The sequence below is a fragment of the Gorilla gorilla genome, chromosome 1 (genome assembly GCF_029281585.2).
Source record: "Gorilla gorilla gorilla isolate KB3781 chromosome 1, NHGRI_mGorGor1-v2.1_pri, whole genome shotgun sequence".
Classification (NCBI taxonomy): domain Eukaryota; kingdom Metazoa; phylum Chordata; class Mammalia; order Primates; family Hominidae; genus Gorilla; species Gorilla gorilla.
This window is the reverse complement of record NC_073224.2, coordinates 52299611-52324757: the sequence shown is the minus strand read 5'-3', so window position 1 is coordinate 52324757 and position 25147 is coordinate 52299611. Positions and strand designations below refer to the sequence as shown.

The following is a 25147-nucleotide window of genomic DNA, read 5'->3' as shown; positions in this document are numbered from 1 at the left end:
GCATAACGCGTAACTCCCAGTCTTGACCTGGGTCTCTATCAAATCCTCTCCCTGTCACAGATGCTCTTTCTACCTTAAATGAATCCTATTTTGGCTGAGAAAATAGCTGTGTGCCTGTGGGTAAATGACTAAACTCTTTTCACCTCCCTAAGTTATGCAGGGTGTTAGCCACTTACTGGCAAGAAGTCTCACTCTATAAAGGGACACTCTGCCTCCTGATTTCAGGGGTTTCATGTGTAGGGTGTGGGATACTCTCTTGCTGAGTAGGTGGCCAAGAGAAAATACCTCTAGTTTCTTTCTTCTGGAAGTCATCAAATGAAACTACCAGCATTGCTGGGGGTGGTGGCTCATGCCTGTAATCCCAGCACTTTGGTGGGTGAATCTCTTGAACCCAGGGGTTCAAGACCAGCCTGGGCAACATGGCAAAACCCCATCTCCACGAAAAATAGAAAAATTAGCTGGGCATGGTGGCACATGCCTGTAGTCCCAGCTACTCGGAAGGCTGAGTCAGGAGGATCACATGAACCCAGGAGGTGGAGGTTGCAGTGATTGTGCCACTGTATTCCAGCCTGGGTGACAGAGTGAGACCCTGCCTCAAAAAAAAAGAAACTACCAGCATTATTCTTGCAGAAAGGCTAGAAGCTAGAAGGGCAGAGAAGCTATCTTTGAAAGACTGAGATTAAACATGAACATGCAGAGTTAGTTTCTCTCTGTGTGTATTCTCGTACATTCTTCTGTATATTTATTTTTATTATATTCTTATACATTCATCTGTACATTTATTATTATTTAGTATTATTTCCATACATTTACACATATATGACTATTACACTGGCAGGGAGTAATCACAACTCCAGCACCTAGTACAGTGCCTCTGCATATGGGTGTTTAATACCTGAAAAATGCATATCAGCATAAAGAGTAAGTATATGGGAGGTTGGTAGTAGAAAGGAAAAAATCATTACTCCTCTCCAAGGGTAGAGGGCCTTGAAATGTATAGCATAGAGTGGCAGAGTTTTGAGGAATGAGAAGGGAAGAAATGGCTTTCCAGGCAAAGGAAATATTACTGCCTACAGTACTGCAGAAATGAAAGTAGTAGCCCCCCCTGCCCCCACCGCATGATCTAGCTAGTAACCTAGCTGGAGCATAGGTTAGCATAAGATGGTAGGTTGCAGTGGATGGGATTACAGGAGTCAGCAGGGCTGGATTATAAAAGGCTCTGTGTGCAATGCTGTCTGTTAGGATACACAGAGGCTTTGAAGAACTTATCCGCACTTAAAAAAAAAAAAAACAGCTGGGCACTGTGGCTCATGCCTGTAATCCCAGCACTTTGGGAGGCTGAGGTGGGTGGATCACCTGAGGTCAGGAGTTCGCGACCAGCCTGGCCAACATGGTGAAACCCCTTCTCTACTAAAAATATGAAAATTAGCTGGGCATGGTGGTGCACGCCTATAATCCCAGCTACTTGGGAGGCTGAGGCAGGAGAATCGCTTGAATCCAGGAGGTGGAGGTTGCAGTGAGCCAAGCTCGTGCCATTGCACTCTGGCCTGGGCAACAAGAGCAAAACTCTGTCTCAAAACAACAACAACAACAACAACAACAACAACAACAACAACAAAAAACACCTCTGAAATCAAGCAGAGGCTGGCTCTAGATGGAGGAGAGGCATTCCAGTGGTTCAGGGGACCGACAGCAAAGAGCTGAACAAAATCAATGGTAACAAAATAGGAAGAAGAGGACAGATTTGAGAGCTAGCTGGGAAGAAGAATAAACAGAGCATGGTACAGAAGTGAGATAGAGGGAAGCATCAGGAAGACCGTGGCTTTGGCTTGGGTAAATGCACAGAGAGAGTCACACCATTGACTAATAGCAAACACAAAAAGCAGGTTTCAAGAGGCAAAGGAGAGACAGCGGGCTCAGTTTTGCCTACACCAAGTTTGAGACATGGGTGAAACGTAGGTGGAAAAGTCCAGCAAGAAGGTGGCTATAGAACCACCTGGAGGAAGGGAAGAGGGCTAGAGGAATGGCTTCGGAGGTCATCAAGATACAGGTGGTAGTTGAAGTAATAAGAGGATGAGCTGGCACAAGAAGAGTGAAAAGAGGGCCCAGCAGGCCAGGAATTAAGCCCCGGGGAACACAAACACTGAAAGCCATTTAAGATCATCTAATTACACATTCACTAAACAATGTTCTGATTATACCTTGGCTGCCCATGCTGGTTTTCCCTCCAGGATAAAGTACATTGATCAATATAAATCAGTATTTGGGTCCCTTGAAGTTAAAATTATACAAAATAGCATTCTGGCCTATAGCCAGTCTCTTATGAGTTTGGTTATTGTGATTTGTTCCTTCCCAGTGTCCCTACTTCCCTCAACCTAATTAACCCAGAGACTAGAGTTGTGACACTGGGAACAGGCCATGGACCCTAGCAGGCTACCAAGGCCCTACCACCCAGGAAAGCTCCACTTCTAATCTAATCTTCTTTCATCAGGAACCAGCCAGCCCTGTTTTCACTCGTCTCTTTCTCATATCTAACTTCAATCCTAGCTTTGAGTTACAGCCTTGCCACATATCAGCTCCATAACTAGGAATGAATGAGTGAATCTTAATTCACAGCTATGAAAAGAAGGGGCTGGCATAAAATGATCTCTAAAGTCTCTTCCAACCAACTCTTATTCTAGAAAGTACCACTGAACCCTCTGAGAACATAAGGGAACCTGAAGAGGATCCACAACTGGGAGGGATACAGATAGGCTCTCAAAAGCTGGCGCCTCCTCCAAGACTTAATCTGCCAGGAGAACTCAGTGAAAGTTTCTCAGTCCAGTATCAGGGGATTTTCTCAGCCAGCTTACAAGAGGCATTTGAGTGAGTCACCCCCAGATATTTGGAGGCACCAGTCAAACCAAGAAAGGGTAGGTCCTTCTGCCAACAAAGCTGAGCTGTCGTCTCTGACCAAGTGCGGGACTTGTGGTTAAAGAGCTGTGTGCCGGCATCAGGCACACACACACACACCAGACGCACTCCCCACCCACAACCCTACCTTCTCATACTCGTCCTCCCCAGGGTTGTGTTTCTGCAGCCAGTCTGCCAGGGGCCGGTCCTTGAACGAGCCGGTCACCCCATGCTCCACCTGGATCTTACGCAGGGTCTCGGCATTAGGGATCATCTCCACCATCCCTGTGAGGGGAGAAATGGGGGTCACGTTCCAGACCAGAATGAAGGGGACTGCAGGGAGAGGACTACAAGGACTGTGCTTATGCTTCCCTATAAATTAAGCTGTAAGGCATTTGGACTAAGTCTGATAATAACAGGAAAAGAATAACCATAGGAAGGAAGGTCATTCCCACATTTCCTATTCCATACTGTGACTTTTTGGTCTCTCCAGTTCATAGCTGCTGCTCCCTTTGTTTTTAGCTTTTACTATGGGAATTTGAAAATATATATAAGAATAAAAAGAATGGTATCATGACTTCACATGTAACTATCACCCAGCTTCAAAAATTGTCAACATTTTGCTAATCTTGTTTGCTAATCACACAACCCTATTTCTCCACTCCCTGCCACCTTGGTTGGAGTATTTTAAAGCAAATTCCAGATACTTTATTTCACTCATAAATATTTCAAGTGTAATTAACAAAGACACCATGCCATTGTCACATCCAAAAAATTAACAATCACTCTTTAATCTAACTCAATCTATATTCAAATTTTCCCCAACTGTCTCTCTCCTTCTCTCTCTCTCTATATATATATTTTCACACAGGGTCTCACTCTGTCACCTGGTCTGAAGTACAGTGGCACCATCATGGCTTACTGCGGCCTCGAATTCCTGGACTCAAGCGATCCATCTGCCTCAGCCTCCCAAGGAGTTGGGACTGCAGGCACATACCATTAGGCCTGGCTAATTTTTTATAATTTTTATTAGAGATGAGGTGTCTAGGTTGGTCCCAAACATTCCTGAGCTCAAGCAATTCTCCCACCTCAGCTTCCCAAAGTGCTGGGATTACAGGCATGAGCTACCATGTCTGGCCCAAAAAATATTTCCTTACAATTGGTTTGTTTTAATCAGGATCCAAAGTCTACACAATATGCTTGGCTGTCACGGCACCCAGTCTGTTTTACTTTATAACAGTCTCTCTCTCATGCCTCCCTTTTAAGGCTATCCCACAGCTTCTCATGAAATAATCTTGCCCTTTTCACTTTCCTGGAGGAGGACACAGTTTGTGTTGGCAATGGGCAGAAGGACAATAAGCAAAGGGGTCCCCTCCTCCACCCTCACCCCTACTCCCAACTGACCTCTGCCCCGGCCAGTGGAGAAGCAGCGGAAGATGACCATGCGCATGTCCAGCCCCTCCTGGACCCAGATCTTGCTCATGATGCGAATCATCTGCAGCATTAGCATGTCCTGGCGAAGGTCGTCCCCACACTGGATAGAGGGAGAAAGCGACCAGATCCAATCTCCACTACCTCCCCAGCTCTCAGGTCTCCCAAGTGCTCAACCTTGGCCCTAAACTAACAGTGACAGGGAGTTCCCCAGCCTCACACCCCTGACCTGCTCACTCAGCTCACACCAGGTCAAAGATGGCCCAGGAAGCTTCCCAGTTTGCCCATGTGTTGTTCCAGCTTGTCCTGCAATCCCATGGCCCCATCTGAATTAAATTCACGGTCTGCTTCTGCATGCAGCCCCTCTGACCATCAGGCCTTTTTTTTTTTTTTTTTTTGAGACAGTGTCTCACTTTGTCACCCAGGCTGGAGTGCAGTGGCACGATCTCGGCTCACTGCAACCTCCGCCTCCCAGGTTCAAGTGATTCTCATGCCTCAGCCTCCCAAGTAGCTGGAATTACAGGTGCCTGCCACCACACCCAGCTAATTTTTTTATATATACATATTTTTAGTAGAGATGGGGTCTCACCATCTTGGCCAGGCTGGTCTCCAACTCCTGACCTCAAATGATCTGCATGCCTCAGCCTCCCAAAGTGCTGGGATTATAGGCATGAGGCACCACACCCAGGCCATCAGGCCTTTTTTAAACTTGAACGTTTAGACTTTGGATTTGGAACTTGCGCATAGCAAATATATAAGTTACTAAGTCACATGCACGTATTTTGTCTCCCCCATTAGATTATATGCTCTGAGACTATCATTTACTTCTCAGAATTGTGGATACATCAGAGTTAGAAGGGACCTTAGGGTTCATCTAGTTGGACCTGCACCTGATATATTAATTTCCTCTTCAGCAGCCCTGCCACATGGCATTCAGCCTCTGCCTGAATACCCAAGGGACAAGCGGATCACCACCTTACCCAACCCATTGTTGAGGGAGCTCTGCCTCCTAGAAAGCACTTCGGGATACTGAGCTGCCAGTTGCCTCCCTATACCTAACACTCTGTTCTTAGGCCTCTGGGGCCATGCAGAAGTCGTCTAAATCCTTTTTCACCTGATCATCTTTCCTACATTAAGACAGCATGGAACAGTTGGAAGAGAACCACCCAGGGGCTACTTAATGCCACTCTAGGCTGCCTCCTTCTCTCTCCCACCCTGGTCCACCAGGCTTGAGTAAAGCATTCTCACCTTGAAGATGACACGGATGTTCTCACCCAGGGGGTCCACATTTTGGAAGGAGAGTTTGAGGGGGACAGCATTGGAGTTGAAGTAGGAACAGTCCTGCCACAGTGAAAAGATAGTGACGAGGGTCAGAGTGGCCCGGGCCAGGAAAGGAAAACAACCTCTCCACTTCAGACCAAGATGCTGCCTCCCCGCTGCTGCCGGTCCACCCAAGACCTGCTCATTGTTTCTTCCGGATTTCCCAGAAACCCAATTTCCTTCCTTCTCTCGTTAAATAGTCATCATCCCAATTCTGTTTGTTATGACCTCAGCTCCAGCACTTAACCTCCCATCCTGTTAGTTCATTCTGCACACAACTTACTAGTTGTGTGACCTCTGGTAAGTCACATGTCCCATCTACACCTCAGTTTACTCCTCTGTAAAAGGGGACTCCCAATAGTACCAACGTCCTAAGAGTTGTGAAGATGAAATGCCATAACCAACATTAAGCACTCAGAACAGGGCCGGGCACAGAGAGTGCTCAATAAATGACAGATGACAGCTGCTATCACCACCACCACCTCCGACTTCATCCCCAACATCATCAGAGAAAGACACCTGCCTAGCCGCCCAACCTCCAGCCCAATTCCTCTACCCTGCAAGCTGTCAGGCTTCTAAAAGTCCATACACATTAGGAATGGGAAGAGGCCACAGATATGCCTTTCTTCCTAATCTCTCTCTTATTTTATGGCTTATATGGAGATGCTCACCTGTGCCCATACCCCAGTCTGTGCCCTCATTCTGTCTTTAAGCAGAGTTCACAGCCCCTCTGCCTCTTGTTTCTCCTTTCTATTTCTGCCATGTGTGGGTAGAGGAGAGACAGGATAACATAATCCTCACCATGTTGCATGGGGGTGAGCTGAGACCCCTGAGGAAAAGATGCTAGGCCAAGACCACATGGTAAGTTAGCAACATACTGACGCCCAGACAACTCAGCTCCTCGCCCTTGCGTGCCTGGTTAGTGAAGACCTCACCTCCACTGAGCCCTCCCACTCTGAGAGCCCCAAACCTACCAGTCACTCACCCTGGGCACGATTCCCTTAACCAGCAGACTGGGGCTGAGTGGCAAGCGGCACGAGCCATTGAGGGCAAAGAACTGCTTCACCTCCTCCAGGCCCGTGCGGAGGATTCCCTGGAAAGAAGGGGAGGAGTACAGCAGGGGTGAAGTGGAGGGTCCATACTGAGAACCAGACCTCTCCCAGGGGTGGGTTCTCGGTAGTAGTCGGTATGAAAACCACCCCCTGAGAAGTGTGGACACCCTCCAGAAGATCCTTAAGGAGGAGGACCCCCTACACCCCAGCCTGGGACTGTACGCTAACAGCAAGACCAAATAGCTCTAGAGGGGAGCAGATGGCAGAACAGCATGAAGCAGGCCACAGTGCACAGAGAGGGCAGGCTGTCTCTCAAGGGGGAAGAGCTATTTAGGCTTCTGCCAAGAAAAGCTAACAATCTGGACGTTGATACAAAATCTCTCAATTTTTAAATGTCGTTAACCAGGAACACTGCTGGCTGGTTACAATGCCTTCGTACAAACAGATAAAGGTGTCCTCTCTGGGTGGCATCAGGCCTGAGCCATGGGTCACAGCATGGTGAACAAAATATGGCTGGATTTCAGCCCTCACTTGCCCCTTCTGGCTGAGTGCTCTTGTGCAATGAACAACTTACACAACTGTGCTTAGCCTTTAAAACAAACAGCTAAATAAATTTCAATATTTTACAGGACAAACAAAACACATCCACGGGCTGTATCCAGCTTGTGGACTGCCTGTTTATGGCCTACAGTTTCCAGAGTCAGCTGCTCCCCGCTCCAAAATCAAAAATCGTCACGTGGAATCTTGTTGTTCAGGATTCCTAAGAAGAAACTGGCTGCCAAAGCCCTGGATGAGAAATGGATAGGGGCAGCCTCGCCCCACTAACCTGCCTTGCAGATGGGGCTGCCTCCCGGACCTGCTGGGCCAGTTTGGCCAGGGCATTGACAAGCCAGCACTGGCGGTTAAACTCTTCTCTCAGCCCCTTGCCACAGCAGCACAGTAAGGCTGCCAGCAGATACTGGTAGCGGATGCTGAACTGAGAGTCCTTGAGGCCGTCCTTCAGCAACCTGCAAGGCAGAGGGAGTCAGGAGTCAGGGTACTCCAGGGATCAAAGGCAAGGGTACAGGGGGAGACAGAGTCAGGCCCAGCTCCAACTCACTGCAAAACCCACCCCTAACTTGGGAGGGAAAATACATTCTGTATGTACGGCTCATATGGAGATGCTCACCTGTGCCCATACCCCAGTCTGTGCCCTCACTCTGTCTTTAAGTAGAGTTCACAGCCCCTCTGCATCTTGTTTCTCCTTTCTATTTCTGCCATGTGTGGGTAGAGGAGAGACAGGATAACATAATCCTCACTATGTTACATGGGGTGAGCTGAGACCCCTGAGGAAAAGATGCTGGTCCAAGGCCACAGGGTAAGTCAGCACATACTGAAGCCCGGACAACTCAGTTCCTTGCCCTTGCGTGCCTAAGAGTGAAATACTCCTACGTGAAAGACACGTGTCTACCTCCCACTTTTCTACATGCAGTTTTACCAGAAGAAGTAGTGAGTCACTCTCAAGTCAGACACAGCTCGTTTCAGGAGGAAGCGCACCAACGGGCTGTCCAGGTAGCATTCATACTTCAGGGCCTGTTTCGGAGAAAGGGAGAAAGAGAATATGAAGCTTCATTAACTGCCTGTAACCTACACTTATTATTGCACTGGGATCTCTGGTTTCTAAGGGGCAGAATGCAGACTTACTTGGGATATTGGGGATGGGACCAGCAAAACTGGAGGGAGGACCAATCCACCCACCTGTACCAGCTGGGGCAGGTAGTCTAGCAGCTCAGCATCTGAGAGTGAGCCAATCCACTGCACAGCCATACGACGCACCTCCTGGTCCGGGAAGCTGCAAAACAGAGCCCAGTGCCCTGACAACCTAGCTGCAAGTTGAGGCACAGCTGTGAGCCAAGCACCCTCACACCTGGGCTTCAGAGGCACGGAGAAAGAAAATGCAATGGCCCTAGATTCTGCTAAAGTCACTAGAAGAATCCTTAGCAAGTTCCCTGGATAGCGACCCTTGGGAATGAGCCTTCTTCATGGTCAGAGTCTGCCTTGAGCCATGGGGGAACAACTGGGTAGCCACTCTCACTCCTTGGAGGAGTTAAAGAAAATGGGACAAAGTCCTCAACTTTACTCCAAAGATTTCTCCCTTGACTCCCACTGTGCCAGAAATTGCTGCCATTGGAGGGCCCTGATGTGGGTAAAAGCATTATTTTGTCTTGTTAACATCCTTTAATGCAAAATGTACCACGCAAATAACAGAAAATCACAGTATTTTATATAAGCCAATAAACCTTGGCAGAATTAGTTTAGCAGAGATTAACAAAACCATTGGCTCAAAAACTCCTTAAGGCAGGTCACATGGATAGGTACATTTTGATTACTGAGAGTGGCGAGAAATAAGCAGGAAATCCTGGGTACCATCTAGAAAAGGCAGCCCTAACAGATCTAAGACTGGAAGCCTTGGGTCCCAAGAGAACCCTTCAAGAGAAAGAGGGAATGGGCAATGGTTAAAATAAAACTAAGTAATAAGGATTTCAGTTACACAGGCGTATGCATTTGTCAAAACTCAGCCAATGTACAGGTAAACTTTGGGTATTTGCTTATGTATAAATGTTGCCCCAAAAGAAAAAAAAAAAACAGAACAAACATCGAGCTCTAGTTAATGATGTGCATGCCAAAGCAGGGAGTTTAATGGTGTCTGTAATTTACTTCAAAATGTATAAAAAGGCTGGGCATGGTAGCTCACACCTATAATCCCAGCATTTTTGGGAGGCCAAGGAGGGAGCATTGCTTGAACCCAGGAGTTTGAAACCAGCCTGGGCAACATAGCGAGACTTTATCTCTACAAAAAAATTTTAAAAATTAGTCAGGTGTGGTGGTGTGCACTGTGCACTTGTTGTTCCAGCTACTTGGAGGCTGGGGCAGGAGGAGTGCTTGAGCCCAGGAGGTCGAGGCTGCAGTGAGCCATATGCATGCCACTGCACTCCAGCAAGACCCTGTCTCAAAAAAAAAAAAAAAAAAAGCATAAAAAATAAGATGGATAGATGGATGGATACAGGGATGGATAAATGAAATGTACACAATCCAGCACACAGAGCAAATGCTAACGATAGAATCTAGGTGGTAGGCACATGGCTATTCACTGTACAATTTTCAATTTTGTTGTATGTTTGAAAAATGACAATATAACATTGGAGGGAAAATGAGAAAGAAAAAGCAAAAAGGAGAAATGGAAAATCCCTGAATATCCACACCCACTTTACCATTTTCCCCAGGGCTGGCTCAGATCACTGATGGGCAGTGTCGTGCCCTGGCTTCTACAAGGACACATGGTCAGAAAAGGTGGATGTTACAACTCACGTGGCATGCAGGAGCCCCAGGGCATCCTGGTGGTTCATGTGGGTCCACTGCTTCAGGAGAGCATAGATGTCAGGCAGGCAAGCCCACTCCCAGCTGGGGGCGCTGGCGAGCACCAGGGGGAGCGAGCTCACCTCCGAATGGCAGTAATATCGCTTCTCCCACAGGCGCTTCTTGTCAGCATCAGTGAGCCTGGCGGGCACGCGGAAAGGAGAAGGTGGTGGGAGGGTAGGGGGCAGGGAGAGAGAACAGCGTCAGCCAGGGGGTGCAGCCCTTACCCTCAAGGGAGTGCTGCACACACTGCAATTCAGTGGTTCCCAAGCTTTGCTGCATATGACACCCACTTGAGGGGCTGGGTGAACCCCCTCGCCATGCCTGGGTCACACCTGATACCAGTTAAGTCCAAATGGCTAGGGAAGCCAGGCATCGGTCTATGCCACAGATCACCAGGTGATTCCAATATGAATCAAAGTTTGGGAACCAGAGCCCAAATCCTATCTTTGATCCCAACTCAGGGACATCTTCGATGGAGAATGCATGGGCCAAGGGCACCGAATCTGCTACCCCTCCTGGGGATGCCCTGAGGGCACCACGCTCAATAGAACCACCAGAGGGCAGTGGTCCCCCAACACCAGGGTCTGGGCTGCTGAGAGGCCTCCTGGGGCCTCCAGGGACCAGCTGTCGGCTTTCAAGGACCTGCAGCTAATTGGACCTTGACTGAGATCAGGTGTCTAATGGGAGAAGGGAGCTGAGGGTCTAATGAAGTGTAGTCGGCAGAGTGGGGGAAGGGAGGTCTGCGGTCGCTCAGCTACTCCAGCTACTTGGGGTGGACATCAGGGACAGAGATGAGCCCCATCTCTCTCATGCCCCCACACACACAACACACGCACAGGGCTGCGCAGGAGCCAGAGAGGTAAACAGAGAGCAGACAGCGGAACCAGGTCCCTCCAGCTCCTCCAGTTCTGTTCTCACCCCTCCTTCTCCAATCCTGTGAAAGCAACAGCCCCAAGGATGAGATCAGCCTGGACTCGCGTACCCCTGAGAGCTGCCAGCTTGCCTTGACACCTGATCCTTTTTGGAAAGTGACAGGGCCAGAAAAATTCAAAGGCTGTTGGTGTGGAAGGGGCAGGAGGTGAGAGCAAGAGATGGGGGCAGGTGGTGGGGCCAGCTGCCCCAGTGGACAGAAGGTAGTAGATAACACATCTGGGATGTGGGGCAGAGCTCTGGTCCTCCTGGGTAGCTGAGTCTGGACCAAGTCCCTGGGGTGGGGACTTGGGTATTCTCAGATCTAATTTCCTGACCTTGACCTCTCCACTTTTCCTAGTGTCAGCTGATGGAGAAAGGCCTGGGGGCTGCCTCCACTTCCTGCTGAAGTGGCAACGCCCACCCCTTCCCACCTCCACTCCCAAAGCAGGAGGACGGAGACTCAGTGCTGGGAGGTCAGACGAAACATGACAGATTCAGTGGGGGCCTGGGTCTCACCAGTACAAGGACTCTTTCTGCATGATGTCTTTAAGCTTGCGCTGGTCTTCTTCCCGGAGGCTGCCAAACTCATAGCGGGGGCTGAACTTGTCTCCAGGGGGGCTGGTGAACTTGATGTCAAAGGCCGAGGTGGGGAAGTCAATCTGGGGGATGAGATCAGGGATGTGAGGAGAGAAAACAGTGAGCGTGTGTGGACTCCCAGCTTCTTTCTCTCACCCCAGCATTCTGGCCTTGTCCCTCCCTCACTTTCCCTCAGGTTCTTTGTAAAATAGCCCTGTTAGACTTGGTGATCTCTAAAGTCCTTTCCAGCTATAACTCTCAGCAAAAAATGAGAGGGAAACAAAAAGAGAAAAAGAATGGACGTGTGAGGAAGAGGTTCGGTGGAGATGCACCTTGGTGAGGGGTGAGGGGACAAGCCCCAGCCAGAACTCTGAACAGAGGTGTCACCCAGCTGAAACACGGGGTGCATCCAGGCTGAGTCCGGGGTGCCTTCCATGGGGTGCCAGAGGACACTGCTGCCAGAGGGGAGGCAAGACCACACACTGGGAGAAGGCCCTGGGACACTCGGTCCCTACTCTATGCCACCAGATGTTCATCCTACTGAAGTATCAGAGCTGAGTGAGCCAAGTCTCCAAAGGAGGTCTACTTTCTTTCATTCAACAAACTTATTTATTTATTCATTTATTTATTTATTTTGAGACAGAGTCTTGCTCTGTCACCCAGGCTGGAGTGCAGGGGTGTGATCTCGGCTCACTGCAACCTCTGCCTCCCCGGTTCAAGTGGTTCTCATGCCTCAGCTTCCTGAGTACCTGGGATTTACAGGCACCCGCCACCACACCCAGCTAATTTTTGTATTTCTAGTAGAGACAGGGTATCACCATGTTGGCCACTCCTGACCTCAAGTGATCCCCCTGCCTCAGCCTCCCAAAGTGCTGGGATTACAGGCATGAGCCACCACACCCAGCCTCATTCAACAAATATCTATTGAATCCTAACATGTGCCAGGCATTTTCTAGAGTCTGGGCATAAAGCAGTAAATAAGACAGACAAAAATTAGCCGGGCGTGGTGGTGTGCGCCTGTAGTCTCATCTACTCGGGAGGCTGAAGTGGGAGGATGATTTGTGCCTGGGAGGCAGAGGTTGCAGTGAGCCAAGATTGTGCCATTGCATTCCAGCCTGGGTGACAGAGATCCTGTCTCAAAAAAAAAAAAAAAAAAAAAAAAACCTGCCTCAGGGAGCTTTCATTCTATGTCAACATTCATACTCCATACCAAAGTATCTCATAACCACAAGAAGGGGAAGCTGGGAACTGAGAACTGCACCTTGGGCGTGACCAGCTCCTCCTCTTCTCCCTGGAGAATAGGTCCATCCTGCCAAAGCACTGAGTCACTGGCAGGGGGAAAGGTGTCCCCTCAGGCCCCAAGAGGACACAGGTCAGGTTTGATCAGACTTAGAAGTACGAAGATTCAATACAAGGGACTCAGAAGCTGAGCCCTGAATGCAGAGGGTCTCAGACCCCATCTTCAGGCTCCACGAAATCAATTTAACCTCCAGGAGATGGGAGATGGATACCCCAGAGCTCACCTCACAATCCACATCTAACCATATTCCCTCAGTTGCTTCAGTCACATCATCCTCCCATGCTTGAAGTTCTAGCACTCTCTCCTGCTGTCCCAGCCCAAATCTCCAGGAGAAAAATGTAGAGTTGACTGGAATGGTCTTGCTGGTGAGTGGGAGGGAAGGGCTAAAGCCTCACCTGCAGGATGACACTGTCTGGCTGGTGGAAATTAGGTGCACTCCAACGGGCACTGGGATTTTCCTGTGTTGCTGGCCACAAACCCAGAAGCTTCCGGCCACAGGTCAGGACCCTAAGAAGGAGGGAGAGTGGGAAGAGCTGCTAAAATGGCTAAGCAGAGAGTATTTCTCCTGCTCCCCCAATCCAAAAATCTGCCTTTTCTGTTTGAAGCCACCAGCCAACTCCCCTCTCATTCTCACCGTAGACCATAGCCTCTTCCTTCTCCCAAGTCCTGTAAAAGCTTTTGCCCTCCAAGAGGACTTGTGAGCTAACCACACCCTGGTCTGGGTGACTTGGTGGCAGGGATGCCTTCATGAGGTGGGGAGGCTGGGCTAGATGACCTCTAAGGTTCTTCCAATGACAAGACCAGATGATCTATTACCCAAGCATTGCTCTTCCATGTATCCTCAACATGGTCCTGTGCCACCAGAACCGCTCAGTGGCTCTTGGTTACATCAATAGTCCTGGTCACCAGTTCTGTGCTTGGGCATCCTCTGGACTTCACCAGTGAGCCCCACATGGCCAACTCTCCCAAGGCACACTGGCCAGTGCAGCAGCCAGGCCCCTTTCTCTGTCCCCCTCCTCCCCTTCCAAGGCCAAGAAGCTGTACCCCGGGGCTCACATACTGCCTGAAGTTGAAGAGTGGGGTAGTGACCCAGCCCAGGGCTTCAGGCACCCGCCGCTGCTTATTGGCCTCTGAGGAGCTCCCCGGTGGGGGGATGGGCAGAGCATAGAGAGTGGCACACAGCAGTGTCTCCCGAGGCAGCCGGTTCACCTGCACTGGGAAGCAGATCCTATGGAGGACAGGAAGTCAAATTAGGAGGGGCCACTCCTGTGGCTTCAAGCAACAGGTGGCCCAGGAAGTCAGGCTGAGGCTGAGGCTGAGGATACAGCCTCCCTCTCAGGGTTCAGACATACTCCCTGAGGAAGCCCTCCTCCTGCAGAACCAGGAGAGGTCCCAAACTAGGCAAAACCCCCACTGGATGTTCCCAGAAGCACAATGTGGTGTCCTTGGAGCTTTGCAGTAGAGTGAGGCAAACATCCCGATTTTGAAGCTACCCGTGGTGCCTGGACAGAACTTGCTTAGCAGAGCCACCTCGGAGTTCAGGTGATGACACGTCCCATGTTGTCAGCCTTGCTCCTTTTCTTGTTTTAGGATTTCCGCAGAGGGTCCGCAAAGCTACTCCTTCTGTCCTCCTTTTCCATTTGACAGTCCCCATCCCTCCCCCACTTCTTGCTGCTGAGAGCCACCAGGAAGAAGCACCATGTTCTCTGCCCTCGGTTCACCCTCCCCGACAGCCCTCTCACTTGTCCTCATAGGAGTCCCCTTCACCTAGCCCCAGGGACACATAGTGGGTTTTTCTCACCCCCGCCCCCAAACAGATTCAAAGCCAAAGGGACAAAGAGGAGGGGTTTCTCCAAGTCCCCCAGTGGTGAGAAAGCCAATGGCAGGGCCAAGAGAACTGAGACACATAAGCCCCACCACTATTCAAGCCCATAAGTTCTCTCCAGGTCCCTCAGTCTGAATCACACCTAGCCACTCCCTCTAAGCTCAGGATAAGGAACTGCTGGGTGGGGTGAAGTACACAGGGGAGGGGAGCTGTGGAAAGGCAGGGAGGACCCACGTTACCTTTCGGGGAAGCTGTCCCTAGGCCAAAGTCCATACTGTCACACCCTCCTGGCCAGCCCAGGGCCCAGCAACTTCTATGCCAGAGGGCGCAGAGGCAGGGCGGCCACCCCCAAGGTTGGCAGTTTCATGATAAAGCAGCCTGCCTCCACCGCTGTCCTTCAGAGGAATCTCCACCTAAGTGAGGCACTCCCTCCAGCCCACCACAGACTGGCAGAGCCCTGCTCTGTCCCAGCTGCCTCTACGCTGGGGGCCCACAGCTATAATTAGGGCCCCTCCAGCAGCCAGCAGACATGCCAGGCCAGGGCTTGGCTGGAGGTGACAAAGCACGGCTGCTGAGCCTATTTTGAGAGTTAGCTGATCCCTGGACCGCTACAGTGGGGCAGAGAATCAGCTGACCCCATAGCAAAGGGGAGAGGGAGCTGGTCCTGAGCCCTTTCTTTTCACCCAAGGAAGAAGCTTCCAGCTTCGTGTCTTAAGGAAAAGGGGAGTGAGAAGACTTTATGAGTGAAACCAGAGCCAGCCAAGGCCCTCTTCCCTTCAGTCCTTGGGTATATCTGGTATTCCACAACCTCTCCCACAGATCTTCACCCAGGGCTGGTCAGGATAACCATTATGTTGGCTGCAGCCCTTACCTTCCTCCCTGAGAAACCCCTCTCCTTCCTGCAGCCCATTCAACAACATCATATCACACAGGCTGCCTCCTCCAGGAAGGATTCCTAGAATGTGCTGGTTGGCTCCAGTCCTGGTTCTGCCACTCACAATCCTGGGCAACTTAATTCCCATCTCTGTGCCTCAGTTTCTCATCAGGGAAAAGGGGAACATAGCTTCACTTGCATGATGTGTGTGCAGACTGTGTACTTTTTGCTATGTGACGCTGTGGTTACTGCACTGGCACTGGCTTATACAGATAGTATTTTAATGCGCACATATCCCCATGTATCAGCCAGTCTGTCAGTCACTTGGAACAGAGAAACCAAAACCAAGAGGGCTCCCCAGCTAAGAAGCCTGTGCCAAGTACTTTATTTACAGTGTCCTAACTGCTCCTCAAACAACGCTGTAGGGTAGGCCCTACTATCACTACCATTCTAGGTTGAAAGACCTGCCCCAGGCTGCAACTACAGTAGGAAGGAGAGAATGACTGGCCCAAAGACTGTCCTCTGAACGCTGGCACGCCTTCCCCCAAATGTCCTGGTCTTGACCATGAAGGGCCAAGAAGTCTCATTCGGGGCTTCTGGATGGACAGTGCAAGATAGTGCCCTTCACAAGGCTCTAGGCAGGGGACTGCCCCTTTAAAATTCAAGGTAGGGATCTCAGGGAACAAAATGAAACTCATGGGGCAGGCTGGGCTGCCTCTCTACCTCTGATACTGTATGAGAAAAGGGTTTAAGGCCAATTTTTAAAAGTTCCTCCTGGGCCAGAACACTGTGCAGCACCCTTTTCTTTTTTTTTTTTTTTTTTTTTTGAGACAGGGTCTCACTCTGTTGCCAAGGCTGGATACTCACTGCAGCCTTGACCTCCCAGGCTCAAGTGATTCTCCCACCTCAGCCTCCTAAGTAGCTGGGACCACAGGTGTATGCCACCACACTTGGCTAATTTTTTGTATTTTTTGTAGAGATTCGGTCTCCCTTGTTGCCCAGGCTGGCACCCCTTCTCTTGACAGCAGCAGTAATTGTGACCATAAAATCCCAGGGGAATGGTGGAACTCAAGGGCCATTTAATGCAGCTATCCTCTGCCTGCAAGGAGTTTCTCCTGTCCTGGCAGTTGTTTGCTTAAGGACCTTTAGTGCACACCCCATGTCCTTTTTTTTTTTTTTTTTTTTTTAAGATAGGGTCTCACTCTGTTGCCCAGGCTAGAGTGCAGTGGTGTGATCATGGCTCACTGCAGCCTCGACCTCCCAGGCTCAAGTGACTCTCCCACCTCAGCCTCTTAAGTAGCTAGGACTACAGATGCACGCCACCACACTCAGCTCATTTAAAATAATTTTTTAGTAGAGATAAGGCCTCTTTGTGTTGCCCAGGCTGGTCTCAAATTCCTGAGCTCAAGTGATTATCCTGCCTTGTCCTCCCAAATTACGGTGAGACTACAGGTGTGAGCCATCGTGCCCAGCCATATACACCTTTATTGCTCTAAGAATTACCTAAGTGTGAAGGGCATGAGAAAGGGTCCATTTTCCCAGTTGTCCATCTGTAAAAGGACCCACCTCTTCCAGCATCTCCAGATTCTTCATCTACCTATTTTGCATCCTCGGCCTCCCCAGGACCCTCCTCAGTCTCTTTAATCTGTGCTCCAAATACTTAGCTTGCAGTGCTGCTCTGCAAATGAGGACTCTAATATAGTCAGTGTGGGGAAGTAAAGCTGGGGGCAGCAAACGGGATTTTCTGACTGACTGGAAGGAAGGTAGAGCATAGCACAGATGAAGCACAGGGCAGGAAAACCCCTGCGGTGCTTCCATTCAAGCAAGGCACCCTCTCCTCCGTTTCCTTCCTGCTTTGCTTGGCTGACACCTACCTTCCCGACACCAAATTATTGTTTACATGTGGTGATTAATACTACCTTGTGCTTTTGGTTTCATATTTATATTTATAACCCACCTATCTCATCTCGACACCATAACTGCCTCTGAGTGAAACAAATGTCCCCATTTCTCAGTTTGAAAAAATGAGGCACAGAAAGAATAGAGATAAAGTAGTATTCGAGACAGAGCTAGAAATAGAGGCTCACTCCTGGGAATCCAAGCTCAATATTCTTTCTCTAGACAACCCTCCCTTCTCTATATATAAAGGGAAAAGCACAGTCTCCTCTCCACAGTCTACAGGAACTGAGGGAAGAAGGGAGAGGATGAGAAGCCCTCCAACTAGTTAAACTCTTTAAGGGAGACAAGATCAAAAAATAAAATATTATTAAAATTAACAGCTAATATTTAATTTTTTTTTTTTTTGAAACAGAATTTCGCTCTTGTTGCCCAGGCTGGAGTGCAATGGCACGATCTCAGCTCACTACAACCTCCACCTCCCGGGTTCAAGCGATTCTCCTGCCTCAGCCTCCCTAGTAGCTGGGATTACAGGCATGCGCCACCATGCCCGGCTATTTTGTATTTTTTTTAGTAGAGATGAGGTTTCTCCATGTTGGTCAGGCTGGTCTTGAACTCCCTACCTCAGGTGATCCGCCCGCCTCGGCCTCCCAAAGTGCTGGGATTACAGGCATAAGCCACCGTGCCTGGTCAACAACTAAAATTTATATGTTTTCTATGGTTTACAAAGAGCCTTTATAGATACTTCTCATTGGATCCTCATGACAACTTGAGAAGTGGTAATTATACTTGGCTCCTTTAAGAGTCAGGGAAGTGGAGGCCTGGCGCGGTGGCTCACGCCTGTAATCCCAGCACTTTGGGAGGCCGAGGCGGGCAGATCATGAGGTCAGGAGATCGAGACCATCCTAGCTAACACATGGAAACCCCATCTCTGCTAAAAATACAAAAAATTAGCTGGGCGTGGTGGCGGGCGCCTGTAGTCCCAGCTACTCGGGAGGCTGAGACAGGAGAATGGCGTGAACCCAGGAGGCGGAGCTTGCAGTGAGCCGAGATCGCACCACTGCACTCCAGCTTGGGCAACAAAGCGAGGCTGCCTCTCAAAAAAAAAAAAAATATATGAGTCAGGGAAGTGGAGACTCAACAGGTTGAATGACTTGTCCAGTTAGGGTTAACAAGGAGCCTGGTTTTATCATTAGTCCTGGACTAGTTATCTGGCCCCTGGGATATTTCAGAGGCTGAGCAGGTCTACAGTGGCCTGGGCACTGAAGCCTGGGGGAAGGGCTTACTGCTGGTCCCAGACGATGAGGTGGAAGAGGTACTTGGAGAAGTGAGCTCTTCGGGTCTGCAGGGGGCTGCACAGCTCCTTGCCGCCGTGGCTGAGGGAGCAGGAGAGGTAGAAATCTTCATAGCTATAAAAGAAAGGGAGCAGGTCAGGACACCCAGCTCCCAAAACCAATCACCCAAACCTATGCGTCCCTCTAAGGCCAAAATCCATTTCCCCTGGTAAAACTCTCAGTCTCTGAGGGCTGTAACACGGGATCTCCGGATAGGACAGCCAAACTGGATGTAAGGAAATGTGCTCAGGCCAAAGCAACTCAATCTAGATTCCTCTGCTCGGTTGTAGGCTCCATTCTGAGCCTTGTTGTTTTTCTTTCTTTAATGGGAACCGGCCACCCAGCCTCTTTATAGAAAGCTCCAGCCCATGGAGCGCCTGTGTGTGCGTGCGTGTGTGTGCGTGCACGTGCATGCGCAAGTGAGAAGGGTGGGGGAGGAAGACGACATATGCCGACATGAATGCCAACACACGGGGGTCCCTGTGGCTCATGACAGGTGCCTGACAGAAGAGGTCAGAGAAGGCCCCGGTTTCCCAGGCTGCCTCCTTTGTTCTCTGCCAATCGCCCAGAGGAATACATTAAGTGAGGAACAAAGAGAGAAGGGGAAGGGGGTTGGGGAAAGGGGACCGGCAGGGGCGGGGTAGGGCCCAGTGCCTATTCCCTCAGGCCTTGGATGCTGGGGACCCAACAGAGGCGCTGAGGATTTTACCAAAAGAACATCCTCCTCCACCCACCCCTGCAGGCCTAGAGAACCCCAGACAAAGGGTCAATCCCACCTCCCCACCCCCTCCCACTGGCCAGGGAGCGTGCACTCTATCTGGGAATCGGCCATCTGTTGCCATGTCTCCTTCCACTGGTCTTGGATCTGGAGGGGGCAGGGATGCAGAGGCAGCCAGCACCAAGAGGGAATAACAGGATCTTCTTCATCTCCTAAGGGACCTCCTCTCTCCTCTAGGATGTCCCCAGCCCAAGTCCTCCTCAGGCACTTGGCTCACCCCCGCAGCCCCATTGCACCACAATGTCACACAATGCCACACATCCTAAGACTTAGGACAGTGGTATTACATGCAGATAGGAAAAAGCCCTGGTAGAGGTCAAACTCAGCTTGCTCCCTAGCGGCTACTCAGCCCTGGGCTCACCTGGTAGCCCAGATGATGGGGATGCGGTGGGTGGCATAGACAGTGAAGGCCAGGGACGTGGCGAAATGGCAGGCCTCCTGGACCAGGTCATGCTTGCGGCTCCCAGGCACTGCCGTCTGGAAGTCTGCGTTGAATGTGTTGCAGTACAGCTCCACCAGGTCCAAGATGGCAGCGGTCAGGGCTTCCACGACCTTCTCTGGGAAGGGAAGGGGTCAGAAGGGAAAGTCATGAGGCCTCCACAAGCCCTACCTTGTTGCCATGGCATTGGCTAGAATGGGATGGCCTAAGACAGTGGTCCCCAAATGCTAGTCAGTCTCTAATAGCTGTGACAAAGTTCACCCATCTGCGGTGAAATGAGAAAAAAGCAGAAGCATGTCATGAGCTTTTCATAAAATGACAGCTATACAATGTTAAACATAATCCTTATTTTTACGTATTGCTACTTAGCATTAAAATGTCCTTTCTTTTAGGAAACAATGTTAATAATTATTGTCAGTTGCTTCAAAAAAGCAAAGGTCAAAAAAGTTTGGCCAAGTAAAAGGCTGCCAATTCTCTCTTCGTCCCCCAAATTCTTTGGGGGACATTTTACTGGTCTATGAAATCCAAAAGACTGGGAATCACCATAAGAATCCCAAGGATGCCGAAACAAAAAACAAAACCAAAACAAAGGAATCCCAGGGATATAGGTCAGTCTTAGGGCAAAGTTCAGCTTGAAGGGCACAACAGGGGAATCCTAGAAAAATCGTAGGGAAAATTCTTTCTCATCCTCTCCCAAGGCCCACTCTAAATAGGAAAGGTAGCAAGTGTGAGCTGTTGGGAGAATAATCACAATCTACCCAAGTGGGAGGCTTCCCATCTGGATCACAGGGCTAGTGCTGCCCCACCACCCCACTCCCACACTTCTACCCCCTCATCACCATTTCCCAGGGACACCAGGAGGAATGACTAGGAAAAATAATAAGAAAACACTTTGTGGAAAGAAATGTGCTCTCCAGCTGTATCCACACCTCATATAGGAACACACACACACACACACACACACTCACTCACTCACTCACTCACTGACGCCGAACTCCGACACATAAATCAAGGGGGCCAGGCAGAAAAAGGAATCTGGGCAGAGACTGCAGTTTTCGGCAGCCCGACTGGATGAAGATGGAGAGCAGTTCCCTTACCTCGGTTTTCCCTCACAGCCAAGACACTGGGATCCTGTTGGGAAAAAGAAGAGGGAGGGGAGCTTCAGGGCCATAGCCTTTTTCGTCACAGCTGGAAGAAGGGCTTTTCACAGCTGCGCTCATCTGGACCAGAATGGGCTGAAATGTGAGTAGTTGAGAATCCCCAGAGAGGATAGAGTAACGGTTTGTACCAGATCTGTATGATGGACAGAGTGAGCTGACGGAGGATAGTAATCATCGTGTCCACCCTTCTGAGATATCCCAACCCTCAGGCTACTCGGCTGCAGATCACAGTGCCTATGGTGCTGGCCCTGTCTGCAGAGCACACAGCCCCTGCTGGAGTCCTGGAGCCCCTGGCTCTAGAGAGATTTTCCTCCTGGTTTGTTTTTGCACCCTGATGGATATGCAGACTGTCAGGCAATGCCTTGGTGACTGTGAATAAAGCCTTTACTGGCCTGGGCTCTCAACAAGCAGTCCCAGGTAGCTCTCCCTCAACCTCAGGAAGAGGAGACACACTTGGCATCCATTTCTGAAGAGCTCTTGTGGTTGAATTCCTTAAACATAAAAGATGGAGGTGGAGAGAAGCCCCTTTTTAGTGAGTGAACACCTACACCCCCTAGCAACAGGCAACTCAGTTACCTGACAGTATCCCTCTCCTCCTTTCCCTTGCTAGCACCCTGGGCCCCTTTACCTTCTGAATTTTAGGCTGCATGCGGGAGGGGCAGGGGGGCAGCTGGTTGAGAGCACTGGTGATCTCAGGGGTTTCCACGGCGGCCAGGGCGTTGCAGATGGCCTTGACAGACTGGACCACCCTGTCAGCCTTCAGTGGGAAGTCTCCCTGTGGGAGGTGGCACAGTGAGACTGGCAGGCTCTGCTCTCATGCTCTTGGTCTCCAACCCCTCCCCACCCCAGTCTTTAAAGGAAAGGGTTGGGAAGAGTAGAGAGATTCATGATCCTCAGGGGTAAATGTGCAATACATTTTATTTTCAAATATTCATCATCAGCAAATAATCTCTCCCACTGAATTCAATGGGCCATGCCCACATGCCCCAATTCTTTCAGCCGTTCCCCTTGAAGCTCCTCCTATTTCTAGCCTCTCTCTATAGTTAGTCTACTTATACTATATACATATATACAGGGTCTCTCCCAGAGACCTGTAGAATTTCCAGACAGATCTCATCTCATTTCTACAGACATGCCACAGCCATAACCTCCCCTCTGGAATTATGCTCCTGGAATTCCCTCACCTGTCCAGCTCTGATTACCTATGTACATTTAAATCACAGAGCAGCTAAAATTCTACCTCCTGCATAAAGCCCTCCCTGGCCAATCCCCTTCCTCTAGCATCCTCCAGGAGCCCTTAATTAATTTATTACCATCCTGTTCTGTCTACTAATAGCTTTGTGTTACTATTCAATTTTTCTAACAAGAACACAAGCTCCCCAGAGGCTACGACAATTTTTTTTTTTTTTTTTTGAGACGGAGTCTTGCTCTGTCACCCAGGCTAGAGTGCAATGGCGCAATCTCGGCTCACTGCAACCTCTGCCTTCCGGGTTCAAGCGATTCTCTTCCTTCAGCCTCCTGAATAGCTGGGATTACAGGCGCCTGCCACCACGCCCAGTTAATTTTTGTATTTTTAGTAGAGATGGGGCTTCACCATGTTGGCCAGGCTGGTCTCGAACTCCTGACCTCAGGTGACCCGCCCACCTCAGCCTCCCAAAGTGCTGGGATTACAGGCGTGAGCCACCGCACCTGGCCAAGGCTGTGATGATTCTTACACTTCTCTACCCATCGTAGCACTAGCAAAGGGCCAGACCAGCACAGCACAGGTGTTCAGAGAGCTTCCCCCGCATCACCGGAAATGTTCAAGCACAGGCGGCTGGAGAAGGGATTCTGGCAGTGACTAGACATAATGCTGAACCCCTCAAAAAGGAAGCGTTTATGACTACTATTAACTGGATCAATGAGACAGGGATTGGTTTTTGTTTTGTTTTTTGAGATAGGGTCTCTGTCACGCAGGCTGGAGTGCAATGGTGTGATCATAGCTCACTACAGCCCCAAACTCCTGGGCTCAAGCGATCCTCCCACCTCAGCCTCCAGAGTAGCTGGGGCTACAGGTGTGTGCCACCATACCTGGCTAACTTTTGTATTTTTTGTAGAGATGGGGTCTTGCTGTGTTGCCCAGGCTGGCCTTGAACTTTGGGGTTCAAGTAATTCTCCCACCTCAGTTTCCCAAAGGGTTAGGATTACAGGCGTGGGCCATCACACTCAGCAAGGGATTGTTTTTGAAGATCACTGTCAGATTTTCTTTGGCGTTGTGACATTTAAGACAAATGTTGACTCTCATGGTTTTGAGGCTTGAGACTCCGCATGAGTCCAAGTGGGGAGGGCTCTGGCCCTCCCTACATGTGAAACCTTCTACCTCCTGATGGTTTCCTACCTGCGATAACAGCAAAACAGAACCTCTCAAACCGGAGGTTTCTGACATTGCTCATAGGATGCATGCTCCAGTGTACATCAAGTGCAGCAGCTGGGGGGTGACAGCTCTAGGTTCCTTAGCTCTGGAGACATCCCATTCCAGAGAATGGGACCAGCATGCAGTTTCCGACCTGCTTCTTCTATAGAGGAGCAGAATCCCTGACTACGCACTTGCCGTTGCCCAACATCTAGTAGTCTTAGTTTGCCCATGAGCGAGGGGTTAAAAAGAAGTGCTCTGCCAACAGATTTTCAGGCTCCACCCAGACCCCTCATAGTGCTGGGTGATCCCAGGAGGACTGAGGAAGGGGAGAGGAGGAGCTTTCGGGCAGCAGGGCCAGCCCCTGGATTCATACTCACATCAGCCAGCAGGAAGGCATCCACCTCATTGTGGTAAGTGTCGAACAGAAGACTCAGGGCCTGCCTGGGAGTTGGGGGCAGGGAAAAACCACAGGAGAGGTCATGAAAGACCCAGTGCCCTGGGAAACCCATTTTCTCCCTCCCTCTCCTCAGCTCACACTCTGATTTAAAGGCGTTCCCACTCTTTCTATATGTCCTGTGAAGACTGAAGGAGGGAGAGTCTTTCTATTCTGCCACTTCTCGCCTGGAGAGAATGATGGCAAAGTTCCAGAGGGAAGAGATGAAACATGCCTGGAGTGGGGATCTTCTCTGATAAGATGTGTGGGCCCCAACCCCTGACACCTCCAAGAATCCCTTAGCCCTGACAGAAAGGCAAGCAGGCACATCTGATGGGATCCCTGCACAGTTCCTGTTTGGAGCACATCCAAGATGGTGCCCACACTCACCTGCTGATGGTCTGCTTGACAGGCCTCTCTTGGAGATGGACGAGGTAGTTTAAGGTGGAGGGGCTCTGGTCATCATTCACCTGTATAAGAAGTGACCTATTCAGAGAGGGGCGGTGCCCTTATCTCAGCCCAGCACTCCTACCCCCCTCCCACCTGATGTGTTCTATATTGTATTCCCATTCCACCTCCCCAGCCCCGGGCAACCCTCCACCACCCTCACACGAACCGTCCGGGCCAGGTCTGTGCGCACAACCTTCTGCTCCATCAGCTGTAGCCGAATGTCAATGTCAAACTTGCGGCAGTATTGGATGTACTCATGACTGCCCAAGGCATGCTTGCTGGTAGGGTAGAGGGACAAGACCATTAGCATCCTGGGGACTCAGTGGCAAGGGAGATGCATACCTTAGCCTTGGGGAGAGACATACAGAAAGAAGGTTTAGGTAAGGGGGTAGTACCTGTGTTGTACCCTACTTTGGCTCCTAGAAAATGTCATGATAGAGCTTAGGAGAAGGAACAGAGGTCTATCTAAACAAAAGCCACCTAATATACTTAATCCTTGGCCGGTATAAATATTGACTCTCTTAGATATTTATTACCCATGTGGTAATCACTGGTTCACTCCAGCGCTGGGAACTGTTGGAGAGAGCGGGGAAACAGAGGCACATCACAGGAAGCAGTTGTTGAAGCCCTATCTTCTGGGCCTCTGTATAGGGGACAACCAGGAAGAGACATGTTGGAGTC

The 25147-nt window shown here is 50.0% G+C and overlaps 1 protein-coding gene across 4 annotated transcripts in view; it reads right to left on the bottom strand.

Annotated features, from left to right (window-relative positions):
* PIK3C2B (phosphatidylinositol-4-phosphate 3-kinase catalytic subunit type 2 beta) overlaps positions 1-25147 on the bottom strand; it is a 71633-nt gene that overhangs the window by 13693 nt on the left and 32793 nt on the right. For all 4 annotated transcript variants that reach the window (XR_010134983.1, XM_019029260.4, XM_055369029.2 and 1 more), the window contains 18 exons: positions 24633-24744; positions 24407-24486; positions 23961-24024; positions 21817-21963; positions 21126-21159; positions 19951-20146; positions 18764-18886; positions 13943-14110; positions 13278-13389; positions 11523-11665; positions 10044-10232; positions 8433-8526; positions 8173-8267; positions 7522-7702; positions 6629-6736; positions 5572-5664; positions 4297-4426; positions 3041-3177 (listed from right to left, as the gene is read on the bottom strand). Coding sequence is in view for 3 of the 4 variants with exons in the window: in XM_019029260.4 (XP_018884805.2) it covers positions 3041-3177; positions 4297-4426; positions 5572-5664; positions 6629-6736; positions 7522-7702; positions 8173-8267; positions 8433-8526; positions 10044-10232; positions 11523-11665; positions 13278-13389; positions 13943-14110; positions 18764-18886; positions 19951-20146; positions 21126-21159; positions 21817-21963; positions 23961-24024; positions 24407-24486; positions 24633-24744 (2206 nt within the window). In the remaining variant the exon portion in view is untranslated. The remainder of the gene's footprint in view (positions 1-3040; positions 3178-4296; positions 4427-5571; positions 5665-6628; positions 6737-7521; positions 7703-8172; positions 8268-8432; positions 8527-10043; positions 10233-11522; positions 11666-13277; positions 13390-13942; positions 14111-18763; positions 18887-19950; positions 20147-21125; positions 21160-21816; positions 21964-23960; positions 24025-24406; positions 24487-24632; positions 24745-25147) is intronic.